Source organism: Nothoprocta perdicaria, unplaced genomic scaffold (genome assembly GCF_003342845.1).
Source record: "Nothoprocta perdicaria isolate Ctin4 unplaced genomic scaffold, notPer1 scaffold_235, whole genome shotgun sequence".
NCBI lineage: Eukaryota > Metazoa > Chordata > Aves > Tinamiformes > Tinamidae > Nothoprocta > Nothoprocta perdicaria.
In genome coordinates this window covers 1,091,384-1,114,879 of record NW_020455461.1, presented here as the reverse complement: position 1 = coordinate 1,114,879, position 23,496 = coordinate 1,091,384, and the positions used below count along the sequence as shown (strand labels likewise).

The 23,496-nt window shown below is 38.5% G+C and overlaps 1 protein-coding gene across 1 annotated transcript in view; it reads left to right on the top strand.

The window, feature by feature from the left end:
* NFX1 (nuclear transcription factor, X-box binding 1) overlaps positions 1-23,496 on the top strand; it is a 44,610-nt gene that overhangs the window by 6,357 nt on the left and 14,757 nt on the right. The window contains exons 4-21 of the mRNA XM_026039663.1: positions 1,128-1,289; positions 5,381-5,458; positions 7,775-7,880; positions 11,710-11,781; positions 12,713-12,852; positions 13,935-14,034; positions 14,156-14,373; positions 15,469-15,566; positions 16,181-16,211; positions 16,824-16,906; positions 17,352-17,460; positions 18,170-18,289; positions 18,976-19,055; positions 19,470-19,700; positions 19,992-20,065; positions 21,413-21,514; positions 22,419-22,460; positions 22,847-22,945. Coding sequence (XP_025895448.1) covers positions 1,128-1,289; positions 5,381-5,458; positions 7,775-7,880; positions 11,710-11,781; positions 12,713-12,852; positions 13,935-14,034; positions 14,156-14,373; positions 15,469-15,566; positions 16,181-16,211; positions 16,824-16,906; positions 17,352-17,460; positions 18,170-18,289; positions 18,976-19,055; positions 19,470-19,700; positions 19,992-20,065; positions 21,413-21,514; positions 22,419-22,460; positions 22,847-22,945 — 1,945 coding nt within the window. The remainder of the gene's footprint in view (positions 1-1,127; positions 1,290-5,380; positions 5,459-7,774; positions 7,881-11,709; positions 11,782-12,712; positions 12,853-13,934; positions 14,035-14,155; positions 14,374-15,468; positions 15,567-16,180; positions 16,212-16,823; positions 16,907-17,351; positions 17,461-18,169; positions 18,290-18,975; positions 19,056-19,469; positions 19,701-19,991; positions 20,066-21,412; positions 21,515-22,418; positions 22,461-22,846; positions 22,946-23,496) is intronic.

Below are 23,496 nucleotides of genomic sequence, written 5' to 3'. Positions count from 1 at the left end.
GTTGATTGGGGCAAGGGAAGGGATATGACTTTGTGGTTATCATCATCACTACTAAACTGCAAGTGATGGTCTGGTTGCTCACCATGTTAAAATGTGCACTTTTCGTGTGCTGAGGGAGAGTGAAATTAAAGGATTATGAAGAGTGAGACTTGAAAGGGACAATCCTAAAATTTGCAAAGAAAATTTTCTAATGTTTTATGTAAAAGTAGAGGAAAATATCAGAGAGAGGAGAGCTGTATTCTGTTCATAGCTGGATGTTTTGCAATCTCTTTGCAACGGTAGATGCAATTAGAAATCCAGAAAGCCTCTGGATGCTATTTTTGGAAGTACAGAATAGAAAGATGCGTCATTGATAGTGAAAAGCAGCCCCCCCGGTCTTTGCAGAGTTAATTTATTGCCAACTCCTATCATTAGAGCCTTAGAACATAAAATGGAAATCTGCTGAATCTCTTCAGTGTCACAGCATTGAGTTCTTTCTCCAGATTCTTTTTTTTTTTTTTCCCAAGTAAGGTGTTTTTATTGTTTTAAATGGAAGAGCTAAGTATACACTGAGAAAACAGCCTCGTATCATCCATAGCACCTAGGAGAAGGAATCATATTTTCTTTCATAGGCAATAATTGAAAGAGGGTTTTTTTTTTCCCATTCCTTTGTCCTTTTCCTGTTGAACAGTCAGAAAATTATTTAGATTACTTTACCTAAAGTATCTCAGCTTGTTCCTGCTGCCCTAGAATGGCAGACCTGAGTAAATTAATCTGGGTTATTCTTAAATGTGGTAATGAATCTTTTGAAGATTTGCTTCTGAACATCTTTCAGAGCTGAAGAAAAAAGAATGAGAAAAGATAAATCACTTCCACCTGGATTATGGAAACCAGGCCCCCCCTTAAAACAGCTGCTTTAAAAGTGAAATTACTGGGAAACAATAGCCAAGCATGGGGCCTCTGGAGCTGGGTGAAAGAGTCCTTAGAGTCTAAACTAGAATCTTTCAGAAGGAAACTAATACCTTGGTTACAGTCAGGCTGGAAAAACTAAATTCTGCTTTTAGTTCAAATTAAATTCCAGGATTTCATTTAATATTGTTTTTCAGCTAGCAGATATTTTATGCATAAATAATATCTATTATTTGCAGGGTCCCTGATTGAACAGCTGACCACAGAGAAGTATGAGTGCATGGTGTGTTGTGAGGTGGTGCGAATCGTGGCACCAGTGTGGAGTTGCCAGAACTGCTACCACGTATTCCACCTGAACTGCATCAAGAAGTGGGCAAGATCACCAGCTTCCCAGGCTGAAGGTTGGTCTGCACGTGTTCTTGCTCGCACGTGCACCCTCTCGCGCTCTCTTACATGATTTAGTCTTTTTCATGTGTTTCTAATTTTGGAAAGCTACTTCTAAATATTATTTATGGTAACCAGCAAGCTGTGAAGAAAGCAACTCTTGAAGAAGAAGAAGGTTTGGGGGGTTCTTGACACAGCATATAACCCTTTCTCCTTTTACGTGCTCTTAGATATATAATGCTTTTAATACTTGCAAGTATTCTGGCCAGACCAGTTTCCAGGTTTGGATACATAAATGGAAGAGCATTCAGTAAAATCTTTGCATCAAGATGCAGAGCTCTGTGGCTGTGCACACCAAGAATTGTCTCCTCTCCCATTTGCCAAACATGGATGGGAAAAGCAACACTCCAGCTCTTGGTTGTCTGCTTTTGTACCATCACTTTGTAGTTCTGTTTTGAGATAAGATACTACTGAAATCCATCATTAATGCCACAGTGAAATAAGGTCATAGAATCATAGAATGCCCAAGGTTGGAAGGGACCTCAGAGGTCATCGAGTCCAACCCCCCTGCACACGCAGGGTCACCTAGAGCACGTGGCACAGGGCTGCATCCAAGCGGGTTTTAAAGATCTCCAAAGAAGGAGACTCCACAACCTCTCTGGGCAGCCTGTGCCAGGGCCCTGGCACCCTCACTGGCAAGAAGTGTTTCCTTAAGTTCCTGTGGAACTTTTGGTGCCTCAGCTAGTCCTGTCGCTGGCCTCCACTGAAAAGAGGCCGCCCCCTCCTCCTCACTGCCTCCCTTGAGGTATTTAGAGACACTGATCAGGTCCCCCCTCAGCCTTCTCTTCTCCAGGCTGAACAGACCCAGCTCTCAGCCTTTGCTCATAGGGCAGATGTTCCAGGCCCCTGATCATCCTGGTAGCCCTGCGCTGGACTCTCTCCAGCAGCTCCACATCCCTCTTGTACTGGGGAGCCCAAAACTGGACACAGTACTCCAGGTCCAGGAAGGCAAAAAGCTTCTATGTTATCATTAGTTTAGATTCTTTTTATTATACCCCTTTTTGAAACAGTACATCATGGCATTCCGCCCTGAGAATGTTTTGGTGTAAAATAAGGCTCAATTGTAGCCTCTCGGTGTTTTACTCTGTTGTGTGATATAGATGTCTTCTGAAGACACTGATTCTCATCTTATTAGAGTGTTAATTTTTCAATACCCTGCCACTTAAGGCTTTACCGTTCTTCTGGGTTTCTTTGTGTGTGTCTGGGCAGATGTCTTACTTCCTTGGATGTTTTGAGGACTAATCAAAGCGGGAATGTTCGAGAGAAGCCCTTAAAAAGGAGTTGGTGAAGTGCAAAGGTTGTGACTTCAAAGGTTGCCCAGGCTGCGACTTCACAGGTTGCGTTAATTTCCTAAGATGCCTGGACTTCTGGAGAGGCCTGGTAGTCACTCTCCGTAATGACAGTAGAAATGATACAAAATTCAAACATACCAGAATGTTTAAGAAAGGAACAGAGTGTGCTTATATGAAATCCTAAGCCCAGCTGAGAGGGTCTGCTCAGAACTTTTATTTCCTAGCTGTTTCTCTGGTGCTTTCTTTGCTGCTTATGTAGCCTCATGAACCGTCCTAAAGGATGATCAGCTCCCTGAGCCATCCTCAGTGACTGATCAGAAGAGCATCTGCTTGTGCAAGGGAGGTTTTGCTTGCAGGTAGTTTAATCTTGACAGCTTTTCAAATGGCCATTTGCTTTTCCTACAAGAACTTGTGGAGCAGATTTGGTTTTGGATCTTGCATGTGAAAGAACTGAAAAAAAAAATTGAATTAAAGACAATAGCTTTAGTAGAATTGAATCCATGACTCCAGTAAGGACACTGGCGTGTATTTGTTTACCTGTAAGGCACTCTCTCTTTCATAGTGTATTTGTATTTTCATGGTAGGCTGTTTCCAGTGTAGGTTCTACTTTCTAAGCTTTGTGTAACATAAATGTGATTACTAGAATTCCAGCAGTAATTATTGTCAGCCAGAACAGAAATAGGACACTGTAATCCACCCAAGTCCACAATTTGGCCAATAACTGGTGTTTTTCTGAAAGAAGTTTACTTTTAAATCTGCTCAGTTCTGCAGATGTGTAATGAATGCTGTGAAATCTCACCTAAGCTCAGCACCCAACCTTTGCATTTGCTACCTTTGGCTTCCATCCTATTGAACATCTTTCATTGACAGGATTAGTTTGTGTTCATTCTGTTAGGTTTTCAAAACAATTTATTATTTCATTGAGAGTATTATGGCAGCTTGTAATTCTACAGGGCCCAACAGGAATTGTAAGTACAGAGTATGTGTACGTTATTTCTAGCAATATATTCCTTTTAGAGCCTGATGAATTGTAGAGGCTGTCTGAAGGAAAGTGCTCCTGCATCCTTCTTGGATGAAGCCATACAGCATCACTGTACATACTGTACTGTATCTTTCTGACTTTGCTTCATTTTCCAGATCAATACTAATGGATAATTCTGCTCCTGGAGACTCAATGTTCATATTTCCACAGGAGGCCTGCGCTGCCCTCTGACAAAAAGAACATGTGTTCAGTCTGTAATAGAGATGTCCTAGCGCCCTAGGAGGGCTTTAACTGGATATCGCTTTGCCATCATGTAGGAAGACTGTTTTTTTTTATTTATTTTTTATTTTTTTATTTTTTTTTAATTTTTAATTTTTCGCTTCTGTAAGAAAGAAGATATTTTTCTCCTTAACAAGCATTTTTTTCCCCTAACATTTTGTATCACCTTGGATATTCCTCTTGGAGGAATGTGACCTTTAGATGTGGCTCAGCCAAGGTTAATCTGACCCCAGTTCCTGTATTAAAGTTGATATTTTCCTTGTTCTCTTTATTGTTCCAAAGGGAAAGAGTATTAAGTGTCTTACCCGCTTCTTCTCCATCCCTCTTAAACACCAAGGAGGCATTACCTTTTGACTTATGCCCTTGTGATATTGTACTTACAAGTACAAAATCTCCAATCTTGGAGGCTTTAAAATGGGATGAAAGCTGTTTATTTGCTGTATCTTGGTGGTTTTTTTTTTTTTGAGTTTAGTTGAGCAAGCAGAATGTTTTTACCTTCAGAAACTTTCATACATTCAAACAGCTTTTCTTGGTGTCAAGGAATTTAGAATTCACATATGGATGATTATATCTAAACTCCAAGTCCTCTTCAGTGATTGCGTTACGGAATATAGTCCCTCATCTAGCTTGATGTATGATGCCTTTACCATATGCAAATGTGTGTCTTTCAGAAATGTCAAATCATTTCTGATTGCACATTCCCCTGTATTGAGGCCACCTTCCCATCATATACCTCTGCAGCAGTATTTTGTTTCATCTGTTTATACATGGAGCTTTTTTATTTTTAGAAAGCCGATTTTAGATGAACTATAAACTCAGGCTCCAGTTTTGATCTCCTTGTGCACTGTTCTGTGGGCTTAACACAGAATTGGCAAGACAAGGAGCTGTTCTAATAGCAGTGAGGAGGATTAAAGATAGTTAACGTTGTGGGCAGGTGGAAGATGTTTACAAATGTGCACCTCAGCTCAGCTGCCCGTGGGCCTACATCTTCTTGAAATACACAGACAAGAAAATTACTGTCTTACTAAACAGCAATAGTGTCATTATCCACAGATATGTGTAGTCAGCTTTTAAGTATGTTTAAAAATAATAATTTATGTAGCACTAATTTAATCTGGATATGAATCAGTACTAAAGTGGTCTTCTACAGGCCTTCTGCATTTAAACTGGCGTCATGAGAGGATGACAAAAAAAATAGGTGATTTTCTTAAGACTTAAGATTCTTAAGACTGGAAGATCTTTCTCACCAATTTCCCATGTTTTATTGCTTCCCCCTCCCTGTATTTTCAGGTATGAAGTCTATCTATGCTCTGTAAAACAGAATGTTGTCCTATAATGGTGTATATAAGATAAGCCTTGTTTTTCTATGCGGTGCATAAAACTTCTGAGATTTGTCCTTACCTTTATATGAAAGTGATATGATAATAGTGTTTATTCTACAGTCCCAAATTGGCTCCTTTAATTACTTTAAGTTTTATTTTTTAATTATCTACAGATGGTAATAGTGGTTGGAGATGTCCAGCTTGTCAGAACGCTTCTACGCAAGTTCCTACAACTTACACTTGTTTCTGTGGTGAGTTTCTTGCTGTTTTTTTCTGCAAACAGGAACGATATTATCCTGTTGTTGTTTGAGTTTTGTTGAGTTATTCTTTTCTGCATCCCTAAAATGTGTGCTTAGTTAAAATTTCACTTGCACTAAAGGCTGTTGCACAGAGTCACTCCCATTTTTGTTGCTTGAAACATGAAAAAGGAGAAGTCGTAGTTTATGAATGGTTGCACAACACTAAATAAAAAATACTTGAATTTGGCTACTGGCCTAAAAACTTTCCTTCTGTAGAAGGACTGAAGGAAAGTCAGGAAGGAAGGAAGAAACTATGTCTGAAGGAAGAAACTATGTCTGTTATATTTTCTGTTGTGGCAAGGTGCACTAAAATAATACACAATTCAACCATACAACTGATATTATTATAAGAAAAAAAGAATATATATATATATTTATATAAAATAAGAAAATGAATATATAAGATTTTTGATCTAGCATTTAATCATTTATATTGATCAGGGAGATGTACAAGTGAAATAGTAAGGAGCGTTGAACTTATTCAGACCTTTATGTCAAGGTAGGCCTAATAAAAGAAACAAATTAGGCTGCCATTCACTATACCATTCACTAAGCCATTTATATGTCAAAAAGAGGAGGAAATAAATGATGTTACTTAATGTGAATACATGTTAGTATATTATAATTAATATTGGGCTTTACTTTAGAAATTTCTGTTGATTTCACTTAGCTGGCACTTCACGTGCCAAGCCTGTCTGTCACAGGACATTTCACCCTGTCTCCTACAAAAGGCAGTGCTCTGGAAGTGAGCTAGGAACTGGGAATCAGTGAGCTTCCCCTAAGGAACGTAGGTTATGTTGTACTGGGTAACACCTGTGTCTAAAGTTCTCCTGATCTAAGTAGTGGAGTGAGTCAGTGAAGAGCAAAGGGTAAGACATTTAGTGTTTATGTATGGCAGTATCACGAGTTGTGTGACATTGTATGAGTGTATGGATAATGAATCAGGTTGAATGAATATGTTGATTCCAAAATAAAAATTATTGCTAAGCAATAGAAAGGAAATTCTGCCTACACTTAGAACCTGTTGGATCTACAGCAGGAAGCCCAGGATGTCCACAAAGTCAGTATGAGAAGAGCACCATGATGGAGCAGGAATCTTGAATCTTCTGTGGATAATTTGACATTAGATCTAGGGTAGTCAGACATTACTGGTTGTTGATCCAAAGCTGTCTTGTATTTGTTGCCATATACTAATTATCTGTAGAATGTGTCAAATGTTGCTTTTTTCGTCTTTGCATGGGGAAATTTTCTGTGGCCTTTTTTTTTTCTTTTTTTCTTTTTCCCCTGATTTTTATAACTTTCCAGACTTTCCTGGTCATATACTAACAGTTTAACTGAAGTTCAGGAGGAGAAATGCTATCTGTGGCTAAGTTTTTTTCATTTTTTTCAACTTTTCCTGATTTGTAGCTTAGAACTAAGGAGGTCTAAAAGTTAACATGATACAAGTATATCGTTACATATACATTTTTTTGCTGTTCTTAAAGTTGGAACTCAAAATTGTGGCATTGGATCAGTTACTTTGTTGTTTATCTAATTCTCCTCTTAAAGAGCCAGGTTAGGTTTGTTTGTAATAAAACATGACCCTGGCAATTACCTCCTACACAAGGTGCTGTGAGATTTGCTAAAAATATGTGAAATTAATTAAAATATGGCTTCAGTGTTCTTCAGAAATACTTCTTCCTATGTAATATATGAGGCTAAGTTATTGAAATTATGACTTCTGTTCACGACTTCCTGCTACATTCATCAAAATGTCAAAAAATGATATTTTGGTCTGTACAGAGGGTTTCTTTAGAGGAGTGTTTTATATATATTTTGCACAATCTCTTCCTTCTGCTCCTAACACATTGAATCTTATGGGGAATATTGGCATTTTTTCTGTATCAAAGCAGCAAAAGCTTACTAAATATGAAGCCTGCCGAACTAAATGCAAATTTTCATTTTCTTATATTTTAATGGATAATTAATGTCAAATACTAGATACTGAAATGCCTGCTAAGAGCATAAGAGGAAAGAATCCCTTGGAAATTTAATTCCAATTCTAATTTGCAGGGCTAATCCAATATACATTTAAAGATGTGAAGTGACAGGTAAATGTCATCAATGAAAGATGAAAAAAATCATACACGTTTCAGTTTTTGTTTGTATTTCTAGGCATACTACTGTGAGATTTGAAAAAACGACTTTCTTGGGTGGTGTGATATTCTTCTAAAATTCAGCACCATACTGAAGTCAATAAATGTGTTTTTTGCCTCTACCGTGTTTTAGGTAAGGTAAACAATCCTGAATGGAATAGAAATGAAATTCCTCATAGCTGTGGAGAACTCTGTGGAAAGAGGAGACAGTGTTTGGACTGTCCACATCTTTGTAACATGTAAGTAAACATGTATCATGAAAATACCTTGTAGTGATCCTACAAAACACTGTGAAAAACCGTATTCAGATGTCCTTTGGCTATAGGATGTACGTATATCTGGTTTATAGTTTGTTCAGCTGAAGCTGAATGAATGAAACTGAATGAAAGAAATGCAGGTTTGTTGTTTGTGTGTGTAACATGGGCCCTTACAAGAGCACAGACAGGAGGCCACCTAAAATCTTTTCCATCATATCATAAGAAGTGAACCAGCTGCCTAACTTGGCTTGAAGAACTTCTGTTGAAGTAGTGCAGAGAAGTCATCGAAATGCATGCTTAGTGCTTGGACAGACAGTTCAGCAGTTTCTTTTCATATAGCAGCATTATGGATGTCTTAAATTTGGAGCAGTGGTACTGGAATAGACCAAAAAGTTTGTTTAGTCTCATCCTTCTCTGCTTTTTTTTCCTTCTTGTTGTCGAAGTTTGACTTTTCAGTCTTGTGTTTGGTTATAAGTTTATTTTTGCATTTGGTATTTCCTTAATCTGTATTTCTCTGACTATAAACAGCATTGCATTAATCTCCCCTCCATGGTGTAGTTCTTGTGCTTTCCTCTTCTGCTCCTTGTATTATTTGTGTTCATGTTTAACACGTATTATACATGTTAGGGCCTGCCCAGCTATGGGAAGCATTTCACTGTGCCCTTGACAGTGTTAATTAGGTGCTTATGTGAGTGTGGCACTACCTAAACCGTGCTGGGGAAAAGGAGGGAGGTTAATTTACACTCTGTTAGCGATAGATCTTCACCTAATATTCACTCAGCTTTATTGAGATATTTTATATTTATATAAGCAGCTTTGTTGGCAGAGCTGAGGAAGAGACAAGCAGCTGCTTGAGAGCAGTCTGCTTGCTCTCTCAGCGAGCAAACATTCAGGTTCTTACCAGCATGAGCTGTGGTGTGCTTAAGACAACTAGTTTGGTAAGGAGTTAAGTTTTTGGTTTAAAAACATTTAAATTAAGGTCATTCTGTCACTTAAATGAATGTCACTTTTTTATCCTTCACAAACAAACAAAAAAAACCTATACCGTCTCTGAAGTTTAAGCTCTTAAAGTTTAAAACTCTGAATTCTTCCTGTCAACTGAAATCATGACAGTGTTTGAGAGAGCTCTTGCAAAGGCAGCGAATGACACTCTAGTAGTTGAGTGGCTGCTTCTGCTTTCATTGATCTTCTCCGTGGCAATTCCTGGATGTACCTTTGAGCAGTGTTAGGCTACCTAGTATTTTCACTTCCAAATACAGGTTTTTGTTCTGTTGTTTTTCTTTCCTGGTGTTCAGCTGCATCTGTCATTACAACAGCTTTTCCTATATGCCTGTTCTCCGTAGCAGCAGCAATGGCTCCTGAAAGAAATCATCTGTGCTAATGACTGATGATTGGGCTGCAGTGAAAGTAAAACTATGTATATAAGGAGCAGAAGACTTAATACTGAAGCCTTCAGCTTCTGCCTTTTTTTTTTTTTTTTTTTTTTTTTTAATGTACTTGTGACATTGTTAAGTCAGTTTGCTGTGGTTGTTTTTTTTTTTTTGGCGAGTCCCTTTAAACAGACTGTATCACCTACCTTTATCATCTAAGAACTTTCTGTGCTCTGTGTGTGTGTGTGCACATGCTGTCTTAACTGTTCTATTGTCCAAGTCCTGGAGCCGTCCCCTAGCTTCTGCATAAAAATCATGCCAAAGCTTTTCACTAAGTGTGTGAATGATCTATAAAGGGCACTCTTTTTTTTTTAAATTGCAAGTTTGGTTTCCAAGGCCTGTTTTTGCCATTTGCAATATTTTTTGCAGATTTTTTTTTCCATTTCCAAAATCTTTTTTCCGTTTTTTCCAAATGGAAATTTTTCCATTTCCAAAATGTAAATTTCCATTTCCAAAATCTGCATTTGCAGATTTTTTTTCATTACTTATAATGACACCAGCTTATTTAAAACTGTGTCATGAAGGCGTGTTATTAAAACTTTACTAACAGTATGTCAGAAGAAAACTTCCTATAAAAGTGCAGCCTCTTATAGATACTTAAGATGCAAAAGTAGCCTTGGTCGGTACGGTAAGCTGTTAACATTTGGTAAGACGTCATTATAAAGAGGATCAAGATTGTACTTGCATAGGCAAAATATAAAAGGATAATGGTTTGAATATGGTGATGTTGAGGAAAATAGTATGCCAGGTAGCAAACTTAGTGTGACAAGACTTCTGGGAGTTTCATCTTTCCCCTTCCTCCTTGAAGTTAAGACTTAGATCATATGTGGTATTTCGAATTGATACTTACTTCTAATCAAATGCTTTTATTTCTGATCTGATTTCATGCCTTTAGGTTTTGCATGGGTCTTGGTAGATTGAAGTCAAGATGGTAAAATTTGTTGCACTGTGGAGCTATGTCCTTCACACGAGAGGTTTCTTTCTGATGCAACATTAGTTCTCATTAAGGATGAAATCCCATGACATGTTCTTCTTTGATTGGTTTAATCAGTCAAAAATCAATATCAAGAAATCATAATCAATAAATAAGATAAAAAACCCTATTTAATGGCATAGTCTTTTTACTGCTTCTCTTGTCTTTCCTGTTTTCTCCGTTCTTCATCCAGCTGTTCTATCTCTTTTTTCTCTAGTCTGCTCTAATGCTCACTTCAGGAGGCCAGAAGGATCAACTGACCCCTCCAAAGGGACTTTTAAAACTGAGTTAACGTTTTGGCTTGACAGTGGCTCAGCTTCACTGCTGGTGCTAGCACAAGCTGGATGGTAGGTTAGGCCTTATAATCAAAAGGGAGGAGGTAGAGGAAGAAGGCAGCAGAAGCCCTGGTGACAAACTGCTGATGTGAGGTGGTTGTCAGGTGCTGCCTCTAACAAAGGCAGCACTTTGTGGATTTAGGAGATGAGTAACTGCTTTTTGGCAAGGGCATCTGAACTGGCCGGTCCTACTAAATAATCCCAAATTTGTTCCTAGTGAGAGTTGTTGATTTGCAAAGGGAGGGAACTGGGACCTGGCTAGGGAAGAGTGCAGACAAGTTGGTAGAATGTAACTTGACAACCTAGGCCTATCGATCCCTAAGAGATCTTGCTAAAAGAGGCAGAGAGAGACTGTCTCTGAGCAGAAGCAGCTGAGCAGAGGGACTGTCTCCGAGCAGAAGGTCGAGGCTGATGTACAAGCAGAGGGCTGGCGTTGGTCACCCTCGCAGGACACTGCAGCTGCTGGAGGGGAGCAGCAGCTGAGGCAGGCCAGACACTATGTTTGTGGTAGGCAGCCCCTTCTGTGAGGGGGGATTGTTATCCAGAGCCCAAAGGCTCCTGCCTCACCTGTTGCTGAGCTAAAAGGTAAAGTCACCAGAGCAAAAGGAGAAACTTCAGAGAAGTGTTTTTCGCTAAACTATTAAAGCAATGGGTGATTGTGGAAGGCAGAAGATGTTACTAATGGTTTGGACCAGCCCAGTTCGTTTTAAGGGTTGTCAGGGACTAGCAGGCTTGAGTTGATGTGTCCTAGCTGCTGAGATGCAAAATAGGAAATGCCTTGGTAACTGTTGCTACTGATGTGACAGCAGAGAAATACGAAGTTTTGCTTAAGTTTCATTGTCTTAGGAGACTTGAGAGACCAATGGAGGTGTCATTATCTCCTTTTTTATCAAGTGTTAATATTTTAATATCCTTCAAGATTAAAGGTTACATATATAACATTCTGTTTTCTTTTTTTACTGTTACATTAAAATGTTTATAATTCTGTCGCACTACAGATTTTTTTTCCCTGTGAGAGTTTTAAAGTTAGAGGAAAACACAGTGTAATTTTTTTCTTTTAAAATTATTTTTAGCCTCTGCCATCCAGGACCTTGCCCTTCGTGCCCGGCCTTTGTGACCAAAACCTGTGAATGCGGGCGAACGAGGTGAGAATGCTTCTGTTTCTGAGCATTAATGTTTACTGACTAAATTTGTCAGAGAAGTGTATTTTAAAAAGGGAGGGGACAATTCTTTTTACAGTTGTCCTTTAAAAAGAGAAGAATATGTCCGGTGTTGTGGCCATGTTCTCTCCTGTAGTGCCCCTATAAGCAGCAATGGTTGCGTTCTGACCTCCCCTGAAGTAGTAGGAATTCTGTGAGCAGAGGCCTTCCCAAAGTCTTTCAGAATCAAAGCCATTGATTTAGTTAATGGAATGTTAATTTAGCCGACTTGGGAACTTGCCCTGTGACAAACGGGAGCGAGTCAACATGGACAGAGCAATGTGAGCGACACGAGGAAACCAGGAAACCGGCTCTGCCAGAGCTGGTGCTTTCTGCAGCTGCAGGTGAGCACAGGAACCATCGAGGCCAGGACTTGGTTGGACTTGGTGATCTTAAAGGTCTTTTCCAACCATTATAATTCTATGGATACAGCTGGCCGCATTGAAATCAAATATGATACACAGAGTTGAATTGTCCTGTTGTGGAAGATTCATATAAAGAAGTAGAAAGATCTTCTCTGTTTAAATGGGACACAGTGCTGAGTTATTCAATTCCAGGCGTAGTAATTAAATTTCAGAAATAACATATCAGCTGTGGGAAGCAGAGCTGTAGCATGCTCCAATTTTGAAGATGTGTTTCTTTGTGTGTTTGATATATACAGAATCGGAGCCAGCAGCAAGACTGTCCTGCCCCTGCTTTCTGTCACCATTTGTGGTGATTCCACAATGAGCAATAGTGGGCATAACCAACACAAACTGTGTGTTGGAAATAAACTGGTGAAGTGGGGAGAGGGTGAAGATTTCTTAGCAGCTCTTCTGATAATAAGCAAATGTGCTGAGGACTTTGAGAGCTAATAGCTGGTGCTTTTTCTCCACAGTCACTCAGTTCGCTGCGGCCAGTCAACAGCAATTCGTTGCTCTAATGTCTGTGGAAATACTTTAAATTGTGGTAAGCACAGCTGTGCCCAAGTGTGCCATGCAGGGAAATGTTCCCCTTGCCAACTAGTAGTCCAGCAAGGTAAGAAACAGAATATTTTATGCACGTCCACCTTTTGCTAGCAAAAATGGAGGGAAAAGAAAAAAAAAAAAAAAAAAGAAAAAAAATCTATTCCTAGAGTCTTTAACTCATGAAACATAGTTAATCATTACTATGTATTTAAAAAGAGTATAAATGAGGGCAGAATGCTCCTGTGGAGGTGCTTTGGGTTCATGGGGACATGTGCTGTGGGCTGAGCTGGTAGAACTGGGCTGGATCCCCCCGAGGAGGGTCCCTTCCCTTGGGAGGGACCTGACAGGAGCCCTTCAGTGCCTGGCAGGAGGTGGTCAGGAAGGCAGGGCCAGGCTCCGTGCGCTGGGAGGATGAGGCAGTGGGGTTAGGCTGAACTGGCCCGTTCCACCTGGCTCCAAGGAAAACTTTGTCCCCTGTGAGGCCAGCGGAGCAGTAGCCCAGGGAGGCTGGGCAGCCTCCACGTCTGGGTGTCCTCAAGCCCGAGATGGAGAAAGCCCCAAGTAACCTGGTCTGGCCTCAGAGCTGGCCCTGTTTTGAGCAAGGACCTGGGCTACATGAGCTTCTCAGGTCCTTTCCAGCCTGAGTTGTCTATGATCCTATTTTGAAAGATTAAAAAAAAAGAATAGAAAATGTTGCATGAAAACACATCACAACAAATGGCTTTTCATTTCTGTTTAAAGATATTCTAAGTTTGGTCTTGAATGGGAATGAGGATGTCTAAGAATATAAGCAAGTATACTATTATGTTTTTGTTGAATGGTATATAAAGAAAGCTGCAAACATTTTCTTTCTTCTTTACAGTAATAGTTAGCTTTGATTACATATACTGCTTCAACAAGTTAGCTTTCTTGTGGAGGCAATAATTTCCCTTGTTTTCTCTTCTTATCAATACAACTAAAATAGAATTATCAGTTTCTGCAGAATTGAGATCTATGTAGCTGAAGTACATCTCCAGAAAAGCAGCTTCATTATCCTTTTAAAAAGTGATAGCAATTTATCATTTTCTATCTTTATGTATTTACTGTTGCAGATATTTTTTGGTGGTATTATTTTCTTCTTTTTTTGGCTTTTTTTTTGCATATTCCTTTTAGTGTGTTACTGTGGGAGCAACTTTAAAGATGTATTATGTGGGACAAAGGAAGAATTCTCGGATGGATTTGGGAATTTCTCATGTCAGAAGATATGTGGCAAGTAAGGTCACTGGTTTAAGCTTTCAAAGAGAAAAAGGTAATTTTATTCATACTTGGTGATCACAATGTTCTTAATGCTTTTTTCCCCTCCTTTTTTGCTCTTCCCTCTTCCCACCCCCCAGGAAATTAAACTGTGGGAGACACAACTGCACACAAGTGTGTCATCCCCAGCCCTGCCAGCTCTGTCCACGGCTTCCCCAGGTAGTGTATCGCTGTCCCTGTGGCCAGACTCCTCTCAGCAAGTTACTGGAACTGGGCTGTATTGAACGGAAGTTATGCACAGATCCCATCCCGTCGTGTGGAAAAACGTGCGGCAAACCCCTCTCTTGTGGGAGCTATGGTAATCAGAACTTTTTGCATTGGAATGTTGGAAGTACCTCAGTGCTATTGAATTGGTCCTTGATTTCAAAAAAAAATATTTTCTTGGTGATTTTGAGCATAATTGAATTGAGCGAAAAAGTCACTGCAGAGTCTGCAACCTGGCTGTGTTCTGTCACAGTAATACTGGGAAATGTATCTGTTCAGGGGAAAAAAAAATTAGCCTTTGAAATCTTGTTTACATGGACTTCTTTATTGGGAGAGCTGTGGGAATTTCTAGAGAGTAGTGTCTGCTGTGTTCTTTCAAAAGCCCACTAAGGTATTTGTGTCTTTTATGTGAAGTCTATTAGAGCAGAATTAAATGTCCTGACTCATTCATGTGCCTTTAGTAAATAGTCGTTTCCTGCTGATATAGGAAGACCATGAGGGAAAAGTTATGTTGGATGCTTAAAGGGAGGGGCTAATATGCCAAAATAATGACACCTAAATGAGTGCATTAAGTAACTTAATTTACCTGTGGGATTGTCTGAAGCTCTAACTTTACCAGCAGTTTGTGAAACGGTGAAATCTCTCTTCTGGAGAGCACCAGGGCTGCTGGTACCTAAGAGGTGCTCAGCACCTCTTAGCAATGACTGAACCCCTCAGTCAGCCTTATTTAAAGGACTGCAAATAGAAAGGGAATGGGCAATTTAAGTTTTAGTTGAATGGAGTTAATCAGAAAGAATGAAAAGTGACAGTATACATAGCAAGTCATTAAGGCTAAAAAGGAAGAGAAATTTATATATTTGTTCTACAAAATCAGATTTTTTTCATACGTTAATGTACAAATGCAGAGTTTCGGCTTTTTAAAATACTCATTATAGACCTGAAACTCTAGTCTATGTATATATTCAGGATTTTAAACTGGAAAGTACTTGCAAAAGGTAGATTTCTAATATTAAAATGTTTTGTGCATATTTAATGCAGAATATTGCTTATTTGGAAACCCAATTGTACATAATGCATCTTATCTGTGGACAGTGGTAGACAGTGGTGCTCCTAATAAATACCAAGTTCCAGGTGATTATTTTTTAAATTAATTTGTATTAATGTTACCTTTCTGTTTTTCTCTTGAAAGAGTTTATTCATAGATGTGAAAGCCTTTGCCATGAGGGAGATTGTAGACCATGTTCTCGCACATCAAATATTTATTGTCGATGTGGCTTCAAAAAAAAGGTGAGTGTATAAAGCTGGACCATGGAAAGAAGTTATCTTTCATGGTTTTTTAAAGCTGGGGAGAAAAAGGAGCTTATCTCTTTGAGGAAAAGAAAGCCATGAAGTACAAGAGCACCAAGAAGATGCTGTGCTGCTCCTGGGAGCTTTTGTCATTCTTGCTACTAAAAAAGCTAATTGGATTATACTGGGAAGTGCTAGCGGAGGCCACTTGTCCTAGAGACCATTCTTTGAATTAGTTTTACAGCCTTTACAGCTCTGCTTATTTGAGCTGGTTTCAAAGTCTTGTGTTATCATGCTCTATTTGTGTGATACAAACCACAGTGGTTTTCCAAGAGTTATATAAACTAAGAGAAAGGTAGCCCGATTTAAGCGAGGGACGTCAAACTGAAATTCTTCATGCTGAAGCTCTGAAGAAAAACTACAACGTTAAAAGATTCAAGACTGAAATGGTAAATTAAAATGTGCAAAATAATGCACAAATGAAGATTTTTCTAGCTTTTATTGTTGTATATAGAGCAATTATGAAGGTTAAAACAGAGTTCTTCTGTATCACAACTGACTAAACGTTTTCCAGATAATAATTTTGATGCAATGACTACGTCTTTGTTTCCTAGGAAGTCCCATGTACGCTCCTGAGAAATAAAGGTATGTTATAATGTTATGTTTGCATTGTGAAACCATTTTTAAAATACTGAAGTTCATACTAACTTTGATTTTGTTTGAAAAAGTTGGTAAATATAATCTGATCAGTGCTGCCACACTTCCTTGTGTTTCTGTGCCAGGTTGGTCATTTCTGATTTGAAATAAACCTCTTGCCTCTACTCATCTGTTTTGTAAGAAAAAAGTTCTTTAGCAGTTAATTTGGAAGACTCCAGACCAAGTTTCTATTTTTGAGCAGTTTTTTATGCCACCTACCATATTCAACAAGTTGTCATCATTGTTCCCACTCCCTCCCCTGGTTTGGCCACGGTGGTCTTGAGAGTACTTAAAAACACCACTTGTTCAGTTGATTTCTAAAACCTAATTTTTATCCTGTAGAATCTTTGCAACTATTTGATGAATCTTGGTCTAGGGAAAATTCATTCCCTAGAATCCCCTGGAATTCATTCTTTCTGTATACTTAGATTCATTTTTGTTTTATTGCACAAGACTAGGTCTTGCAACAAACTTAGCGCAGTGTCATGTTGTACATCTGCTTTTGTTCTTGCAATGAACAGAAATTTAAGAAAAGTCATGTTTTGTCCTCTTTGCGAACAGCTGCTATTACATTCATGTGTGACAAACGATGCAACAAGAAAAGGTCATGTGGGCGACACAAATGTAATGAAATTTGCTGTGTGGTAAGTTCACCTGGTTGGTTTTGTTGTTCATCGAGTAGCACATTCAGTTATGGTTATGAATTTTAAGGTTCCTTTGTTTCTCCACATTTGCGTGTTGGTGCACCTTCAGTCTGCAGTACTGCTCCTACTCAGATGTTTATGTACCTATACTAATTCTGCAGCATTCAGTTTATGGGTATTATTATAATATGTAAAACAGTTCCAACCAACCTGAAAGAGAAGGACAATAACTTTGTAAGTGAAGTATCAGTTTCTAGCTACATCTGAACTAGAGATCTTAACAGAATCAGCTTTAAAAGTTCTATATCCATATAGTGGTGAAACACATAAAGATCAGGTCAAAGCTATCTAGTGTACTATGTGCTTGGATAATTGGTGGACCTCAGAGAGGCCATAGACACGAATGGATTTCCTAACTCAGCTTTTCCTTTCTGCCCTCCCCTAGGACACAGAGCATAAATGTTCTTTGGTTTGCGGGCGCAAACTCAACTGTGGGCTTCATAGGTGTGAAGAACCCTGCCATCGAGGCAGCTGCCAAACGTGCTGGCAGACAAGTGAGTTAAATGCAAGACTTCTGTATGACTTCAAAGTTAAATGGATGTAATTGGTCAGAGCTGGAAACAGAACCTGGTTAGAATTGGTCAGAATCTGAGAATAGGCAGGTGACTGTAATTGGTATTTTTCATAGATGAGAGTTAGTTAATATTAGATGAGTTGTTAGATGTAATAGTTTATATGAATATTGTTGGTATTTGAGATCTACATCCAGTCATGCTGTTGCTGTGTGTGTATTATTTGTGTCTGTCTCCCTGTCTTGCTCTGCGCTGGACCTGTATTTTGGGACAGCAGCAGCCCCATCCATCACATGGGGACAGGAGAAACCTCCTGGGTTTTGGAGTACTCCGAGTTTGGCATTAGGGGACCAGAAAGGTCCCTAAGGCTTCTGTAGGGACCAACTAAAGCTCCTTCTTTTGTCATCCATAACCACATTAGGGTGATATAATGAATTTGTTAAATAAAGGTTTATATATCTTAATTTACAGCATATATTTTCTCATTTTTTGTCTAATGGCTTTATTATTCCTTTTACCTTCGTTTTTATTCTCTGCAGTCTTCTCCCTAAGATGGGAAATATGATATTTCAAGTGCTTTAACAGTGATCAGTACCATTTCGTTACCATTTTTTGAGCAGATAATAAGTTGAACAGCATACATAAACTGTAGGCATTGAGATGTGTGTGTTCTGTGGTTTGGCCCTTTCAGGTTTTGACGAGTTAACTTGTTACTGTGGCGAATCAGTGATTTACCCCCCAGTCCCCTGTGGCACCCAGCCCCCGGAATGTAAAAGAACGTGCACCAGGCCACATGAGTGTGATCATCCAGGTAAGGCAGACTCACTGGCTGCTCAGCTTTAAACAAACAGACAAGACAACTATGAAAATGTAGTAAACAGTTCAGGGGGCCGTTTGAAAATACTTTATATTATCACCTTTTGCAGTAGCTGCTAGTATTTCTCATTATCTGTATTTATGGCAAATATTTCGTTGGTTGCTTTGAAGAGGTAGTGGTACTTCTGGCTATTAAAATGCTCTATTTTCCTTTGTGATCCAGACAGCAAGTTTTAGACACTATCAATAATCATAACAGATTAGTATATTATAAAGATTGAGCACTGTTGAAACAGTAGGGTAATCTAATCATTTATTTCTAATTTTCCTGAAATTACAATGTCTGATTGTGAGATAGAGAGCTGAGATCTGTTGTAGAGCAAAAGATGTATTTTCTGAAAAAACAATCTAATAGCACAATCCTGCTCAGAAGATACAAATGTTTGCTATTTTCTGCCACTTCAGAAAACAGGGAAGGATATTCACCTAAAAGTCTGCCATCTTAATTTTTCAGGAGTGTTTTAAAGAACAGGTTATACTTGCATGAAGCATCCTACTTCTCTGAAGTTGTGTTGTTCTGAAGTACTAACTCATGTTTACTAGTCCTTCCAATCTTCTTTAAAGCCTTTAACTGGAGTATAGGATTAAAGCTCTTTGCTTTTTGTATTTCTGTGCCTGCAGTGTACCATTCGTGTCATAGCGAGGAGAAATGTCCACCATGTACCTATCTCACCCAGAAATGGTGTATGGGCAAACATGAAGTAAGTCCAACCACAGTGGTTTTTTTGAATGCTAAATAATGCTTGAAAAATATTTGTTCATGTTCATGATATGCTTTTTACGGAACTTATAAAATAAGTATTTGTTACTGACTCTCTGAAACTGAAGGTTTAGTTTTTTATTGTTTCTTTGGAGTAGATTATATTGCTGGTGCTTGCATTTAATGTGATTAATTTGACCTAGTAGATACTTCATGTCCTGTCATTTGAACCGACTGCCATATTGGTGTCTGGAATTAAGAAAAACTCTAGTGTTGTCTTAAAACATCCTAGTATTAAGGTTCTTGCACAGGCAATACTAAAATGAGGTGTGAACAGTAAAAGTACTGCAAGATTTGCTTTTATAGTTGCTGGTTTGTAGTCTTAAGGTGATACCTTCCTCCTCCTGTCTTCCAGCTGCGGAGTAATATTCCCTGTCATCTCACTGATATTTCCTGCGGACTTCGCTGCAATCAAATGTTAAAATGTGGAATGCACAAATGTAAAAGAATCTGTCATAAAGGAGAATGTCTTATAGATGAAGAGTGTAAACAGCCATGTACTATTCCAAGGCTATATTGCAGTCATCCCTGTATGGCTCCATGTCATCCTTCTTCACCCTGTCCAACAACTTCCTGCTCTGCTAAGGTTAGATGCCTAATGAAAATTCATTTTAACCTACAGGCAAATTGCATAGTTTAATCACTGGCAACCTGGCAGCAGTGACAAAAAGGATCACATTGATATACTGGTATCACGGTATTTTTTGTTATAAACTTAGAATATTGAAAAACATGAGGTATTTTTTAAAATTATCCATCATGTTAAAGTAGCAACTGACATTAAAACTGGAAATTTTGAAAGACTGTATTTACTTCCTTTCTTTCCCACAAAAGTACAGTAGTTTCAAAGAGCTGCTGTCTCTTGTCGATACAACAGGTCGATCTCCATTGTGAATGTGGAAGACGGAAAGAGAGCATGATTTGCTCGGAAGCATCGAACACATATCAAAGGTTTGTATTGCAATAATTCTTTTTCTTCTTGTATTGAACTTAGTTTTTTTGCAGTCTGACTAAATGTAGAGTAAGAATTTCCATATTTAATTTGCAATTCTTTTCACATGCTTTTTTCTACTTCAACTTATAGTTTCTTTTATACTATTCCCTCAGACTTTCATACCAGATGTATTGCAACACACTTGTCTTCTCACTACTGTTAGTCTGCTAGTGATGACATGTCAGAGCTTGGATCTCCTCTCTGTGAACCTATTTTATCTAAGGAGAGCCCAGTTAAAGAGGAAAGGAGGGAAAACTGGTTTAATATAAACCAGTTTAATTACTGGTTAAATACAAACTTAGGTTAGCTATCAATACCTTCAAATGTCTTGATATATATATATTTAATTCTTGGTCCTTGCAATAACTGATATTACCCACAAGTTCTTTCTTGGACCAGTTGATATCAACAGAAGTGCTAGTCAGTGTCAGCTAAGTTTGATGAATCCAGCTGTGCAGATTGCTGTGTCTGTGAGGATGGTGTAGGTGCACACAGCACCTTCATGTAATTGTCCATTAGCTTTACGTCGTCATTTCCTGATGAATTTGGAACTGATGGTGGCTCTCATTGACGTTTGTCACAACTGACAAAGGACTATGTTACATGATGAGCTTTCTGATGGCTAATTAGCTATTCTCTGAATTTGCTGTGAAAGGTTTGGAGAAAAAAGAGTGTCCTTTTGCGAAATTTTGTGAAAATTAACAGGAAAGTGAGTTCAGAGGATAGAATTTTTCATCTTCAGGATTTTATTTGAGAATAATGTGGGATATTTCACTGAATGCTTGCAGTGCAGTATCTTGATAGCAGAATTTAGGAAGTAAATCAGACTGGGAAGGCTATTATTAATGGGAACAGAAAACCTTTTCACAGAAAGTTGTAACAGTTTTAATAGGTATTTCTGCTCTTTCAGGGAACTCAGTTTTCAGGTTTTATTTACAGTCAAAGAACCACAAGAAAGTTGAAATGTATTTCAAAACGTTTTGAAAAGTTGAACCTCTGTGGTCAGCTAGAGGTTGAATATTAAGCAGGAAGGAAGAAAGAGTATTCACTTTGCCTGATTTACACTTGCGTAGAAGGGATGCTCTAAATAATCTGGAGAAGCAAGCTTCTTGTTGCTTATTTACCTTTTAATTTACGTAGCTGGACTAAACCCCTAAATCTAGGGGACATGAAAGTAGGTTCCTGCTAGAAAACAACTGGTCTTTCTTCTCTTTCTCCCAAGGGAGATTTAAGTGTTCGGTTTCATTCGCTTTTTCCAAGTTTTATTTCTTGCATCAAATAAAGTTTCCTTGCTCTTTTTTCAGAATAGCTGCTATATCTATTGCCACCAAGTTAACAGATCTGCAACTTGGAGATTCCGTGGAAATCAGTAGGCTTATTACAAAAAAAGAAATGAAGCAAGCCAGGTAGGAATGCTTATTTGTAACACATGTGTGTAATAAGATAATACTGTGAGCAGATTCCCAGCTAAAATGGGAAGACATTAGATACCATACTCTAACAATACAGTAAATAGAGAATTTGGCAATCATTTAGCCATTGTTTTTTTATAGAATAATTTCTCTACCATTGGCTGTTTTGTTGTGACGTTTATATTTGTAAATGGATCAATACTGTTGTGATTTCAACGTTTATGTCTACTCCAGGAAACTTTATAGAGTTTGTCTGGATTTGTATAGATTACTAGGCAATATAATATTTTTCCATCTTTTAATGTTCCTTCCTGGGTGAAATGTGCCTTCCAGAGCATGCATACATACATGTTCTTTCATATATATATATATATATACACACATATATATATATACACACACACACACACATATGAGTGGGTTTTTTTTTTCATGTCCTTTTAGGATTTCTTTTTCAGCTTACATTAATGTGTCAATTTATGCTTGAATTTTTCTGCACTCCCATGCCTGATAATGCCCATCTGCTTTTAGGTCACTGAAATGACTTGTGGCTTAATTTTTTGGTTCCTTTCGATGCCCCTCTTGATGGGAGAGCTTGTAGTTTTATGTAACTATTTAAGGAATTATAAAGATTGCCAGAGGCCGATTCAGAAGCTGTTGTTCTCAGCTTTGATAAAGCAGCTTCTATTCCAGACCTGAAGAAGGACCTGTGTACTTGGAAGTCTGCATGTATTTTTGTTTGCTTGTTTTTTAATTGTTATCTCTTCTCATGCAATAAGCTCTTCTCTCACGCGGTTTATTTCATTAAACCCTAGTAATGATAGAGTAGCAACAAAATTGCAGCTTAAATGTAGTAGGGTAATGTTGATGCTCATTATGTTTTTCTGTAATAATTCAGGCTGCAATGTGATGAGGAGTGCTTAGCTCTTCAGAGGAACAGGTAGGCAATGAACTTTTACTTACTGATATATTAAGTGCATTTAACATATTGGTAGTGTATTAGTTAATTATTCAAGGTGTATGTATACTTTATTAAAAATATCAACAGTTTTAATTACAATTTTTTATAAAGAAATTTATTCAGAAGGCTCATGCTGTGCGGGAAATCTTTAGTACCTAGAAAACTAGATCCTTGTGTTTAAGAATCTATATTGTGTGATCACCTCTTAGTAGAGTTCTTACTGGAATATCTGAGAGAAAAGCTGGAGGAGGTTCACATATACAGAATAGATTTTTTTGGAGCCCTTTTTCTATATTGGTGGCCTATCTCCTTGCTCTTCAATGACAAAAGGTTTTGTTTGGCTTTCCCCCTATCCCTGGATTTAGGCGTCTTGCCGAGGCTCTTCAGATAGATGATAATTCTGACCCTTTCAATGTTCGCTCTTCTGGACCCAAGTACAGCGACCTTCTGAAAGAAGATGCCAGGTATGTGTCCACTTGTGGTTAAGATTCACCTATACTTTTTTTTCCAGCCCCTGTAACAAAGTGCATACGTAGGTGTCATAAATAAAAGCGTGAGAGTAGGGAACAATGTTTCTATTTACTCTTGTAAAATTGCCTGTGTTTGCTTCCTAGTTTGAGCACCATTTGCCTCTGTTGAGGCAAAGGAGATGATGTGCACTTCTCGAGACCACTTGAGAACCTGAAAAATAAAAAGTGCGTGTGTGGACAGTTCATTCTGCAGCAGGACCAATTTAAAGCAGGAGCAGCAGCTCTCCACTGTTCTTTTCATGGCAAACCAGTACCTTGTGCTTCCTGTATCTCAACTGTTTCTGCCCCCTTCTGCCCCTTACCATTTGTAAGCTTGTCAGGAGAGAGATGAAAGTAATAGCTTAGTTACGAGACGTGCCCTCAGAGCATGACACAGCTTCCCTCCACTAGTCCTGTTTACTTGTTTCACCTGCTGTCTTTGTTTTCAAAACAGAGAAACTGGTTATCTTGTGACATATGTGCTTTTCCCTCGCATATGCTCTCCC